Genomic DNA, 3,820 nt, shown 5'->3' with positions numbered 1-3,820 from the left:
TGAATTTAATCCCAAAAATAAAAGATGAAAAGTATTTATGGTAACTTTGTTTGTTTAAATTTGAAGAAAAAAACGAATTTGAATAGGAATCAAAGGCAGACCTTATCGTATAAATAGGAGCTTGGTATTGGCATACCCTTCCATACTAATATTTTTTTTTGTGTTGTGGGGTTTTTGGTTTTATAAAGCGTTTTGATTATATGAAGCAAGCCAACACTTGAAATTACACCTCAACTTTTCTTTTCTTGTTGTTTTGAAATTCTTTAGTTTAATCTCTCTGCCGTAATTTTTCTTTTCTTTACATTATTGGTTAATTTTCTAGCCAGAATTTTACGATATGCTTTGATAAGATTCATAGTATTTTAATATAATCCTAAATAAACACGAATTAACTCAACGTGGTTGAAATCCGTCTCTAGTACCCTGAACCAATTGGGTTGAATTTTTCTTGAACTGAAAATCTGGCCCTACCCCTCACAAGTCTAAATAAACTTGAATTAACCCTAAACCGATTGGATCGATTTTTTCTTGAACGGAACCGGTCCGGCTTGAAATCGGTCTCCCAGAGTCTCGACGGGCAGATCAATTTTTTTTTAACTGAACTGGTCCATCTTGAAACCGGTCTCTTAAACCCCGTACCTGTCAAATCAAAATTTTCTTAAACTGAACCTGTCCGGCTTGAAATCGGTCTCCCGGACTCTGGACCCGTTGGGTCAATTTTTTCTTTGAACTGAACTGATCCGGCTAGAAACCAGTCTCCTGGACCCTTTCTATGGCACTAATTTCCCTTCAAATTCAAAGTTAGAAACTACCATTTTTTCCCCCAAAATCTTTGCTCTCCTTTAGCCCTAATATGTGTTTCCTTTGCTGTAACTTCTTTATTTTGTCCCATTCATATATTCATAATGCCTTGTCTTGCTAGGTGTTAATAATCATGTAATGTAAAATTATTATTTCCAGTAAGGTTTTAAGTTGTCCATACTTTATAAATTGTAGATTGTAGATGTCTGTGTTAGCGGAAACAATGAGTCCCACAAAGATGTTAGGCAAGAAGAAACTTCATCAGATGGTCGATACTAAATCTCCCTCCACATTTAAGCGGCTAAAAGTTGATGCTACCCGCAATTTTCCTGAAAATTGTGGTTCATTTGTTTGTCAAAACAATGGAACCAGAGAGATCAACCCGGAATTTCCAACCACCACCAAGCTTGTAATAGTCGAGACCACAAGGAATTTTCCTGAGAATTGTGGTCCATTTGTTCGTGAGAACAACGAAACCAGAAAGATCAACCCGGAACTTCCATCCAATACCAAGCCTGTGAGAGTCGAGACTAGGAGGAATTTTCCTGAGAATTCTAGTCTATTTGTTCGTGAAAACAACATAACCAGGAAGATCTATCTGAAATTTCCATCCAATACCAAGCGTGTAAAAGTAGACTCTATGAGGAGTTTTCCTGAGAATTGTGGCCCATGTTTTCCTCAAAAGAGGGTTAGAAGTGATACTCAATGCTATGTTGATGTTGAGAGCAAAAGTTGTTTTGAAGTGGCTACAAATGTGGTTGAGTCAGCGCGTCCAAAAGAGGTTGGTGGTTCAAGTCATTTAAATACCTCATGTCGACCTACTAATGGAAACCAACATTTGAAATTGAAAGAAGAAAATCTTATGTGTGATGAATCTACTCAACAGCATGAAGTATTGGTTAGTCAAGCTCTCCAAAAGCCGTCAACTGATACATGTGATTGGTTTATAAAAGATGAGCCTATTGAAAATGTACCAGAATTGCCTGCTATTGTTTCACAAGAAAATCTAATCGAAGCTCTAAATGAACTTAATAACAAAACAAGCCAGAGAGTTCACCATGAAGAAGTTTCTGACATTTGGGTAGATGATGATGACATTTCCATTTTAACATGCTCCGAATGGAACTCCCTAAGATCAGGTCTCAACACCCAAAGTACCGATGGTAAGAAAGGTGGCAAGGAGGGCGAGATTATACACAAGTGCTCAGATATTTTAGAAGAAGCAGTTGATTTCAAGCCATTGCCCGGCATCATACGTCCTGAGCAGCACGATGAACTGAACAAAGGCCAGTATTTTTTCTGTAAGGATTGGGATGAATATGAATCTGTGGTCATGAAGAAGCAAATAAATCTCGGAGTTTCTCAAGAAGATTTAAGGAATTCTGATGTACTGTGTGGTGCTTCTGGTTATGGATTGTTAACTGAATATGAACATATTCAGAAAGTGAAAGAAGTCAAAGAGACTCTGAAACTGTTTGATGACGTATATACTAAACTTTTGCAAGAAGATAAAGCAGAGAAACATGAAGGACGGTCCAAAAAAAGAATCCATATAGAGACAGCAATGAATTTGAAAAAACAGAAAAAGTGGGTAAATTGTGAGTGGACTTTTGGACATGTTCCTGGAGTTCAAATTGGGGATCAATTCAGGTTCAGGGCAGAACTTGTTGCGATCGGACTACATCACCAATTTATTAAGGGTATCAATTATGTGACTATAGGCAGAAAAGATGTTGCATCTAGCATTGTTGATTCTCGTCGGTACGACAACGAGGCCATATCTTCTGAAACATTCATTTATGTAGGTCAAGGCGGAAATCCAAAGGTATCTCTTAATGGAAGAGTGGAAGATCAAAAGCTTGAAGGGAGTAATCTTGCCTTGAAGAACTCCATGGACTTGGGATATCCGGTGAGGGTTATTTGTAGTCGACAAAGACTGAATGGTGAAAAGAGTGATATAAGATACATTTACGACGGGCTCTACACCGTGACCAAGTGTTGGGAAGAAAGAGCTCCAACTGAAAAATACATTTTCAAGTTTGAACTGAAAAGAAATCTTGACCAACCAAAACTTACTCGTGAACTAGTGTCACGGCCAGCAAAGTTAGTCAAGGTAACTCATTCTTGTGTTAATAAGGCAACAAAATCCGTTATACAGTCGGAGTTTGTTGTGGACTATGATGTTTCGCAAGGAAAAGAGAAGATACCGATCCGTGTTGTCAATGCAATAGATGATGAGAGACTCCCACCATTTACTTACATTACCAACATGCAATATCCAGATTGGTATTATATCTCTAGGCCTCAAAGTTGCAATTGCACAAGTGGATGCTCGGATTCCGAGCAATGCTCTTGTGCTTCTAGGAACGGAGGTGAGATTCCATTCAACACAAGAGGCTCTATTGTTAGAGCACAACCTCTTGTTTATGATTGTGGTCCATCTTGCAAATGTCCCCCTTCTTGCAAAAATAGAGTTAGCCAACATGGACCTCGATACCATTTGGAAGTTTTCAAGACCAAATCGAGAGGATGGGGTTTGAGGTCACGAGATCATGTATCATCCAGAAGTTTTCTATGTGAATATGTTGGGGAGTTGCTTGATGAAAAGGAAGCTGAAAATAGAATAGGCCATGATGAGTACTTGTTTGATATTGGCAATTATGATGAAGAAATCCCCAAAAGGAATGTTGCGCGTAATAATAACCTCAAAGTTGAGTCAAATTCTTTGATGAGGAAGGATGAAGATGGCTTTACCCTTGATGCGTTAAGATATGGGAATGCTGGAAGATTTATCAACCATAGTTGCTCACCAAACCTTTATGCTCAAAATGTCATGTATTACCATGGTGATAAGAGAGTACCTCACATAATGTTTTTCGCTTCTGAGAGTATTGCTCCATTAGAGGAGCTTACTTATCACTACAACTACCATGTTGACCATGTTTCTGATAAAAATGGCGATATGAAGAGAAAGAATTGTAGATGTGGCTCCCGGAAATGTGAGGGGAGAATGTACTAA

The 3,820-nt window shown here is 38.3% G+C and overlaps 1 protein-coding gene across 1 annotated transcript; it reads left to right on the top strand.

The window, feature by feature from the left end:
• Positions 1–1,003: 1,003 nt before the first annotated feature.
• Positions 1,004–3,820, top strand: LOC125860327 (histone-lysine N-methyltransferase, H3 lysine-9 specific SUVH6-like). Its single transcript, XM_049540257.1, has 3 exons — positions 1,004–1,187; positions 1,404–1,637; positions 1,686–3,820. Exons 1-3 carry the CDS (start codon positions 1,004–1,006, stop codon positions 3,818–3,820), a joined length of 2,553 nt encoding a protein of 850 aa, XP_049396214.1.

Source organism: Solanum stenotomum, chromosome 3, assembly GCF_019186545.1.
Source record: "Solanum stenotomum isolate F172 chromosome 3, ASM1918654v1, whole genome shotgun sequence".
NCBI lineage: Eukaryota > Viridiplantae > Streptophyta > Magnoliopsida > Solanales > Solanaceae > Solanum > Solanum stenotomum.
This window is presented reverse-complemented; position numbering and strand designations above follow the sequence as displayed.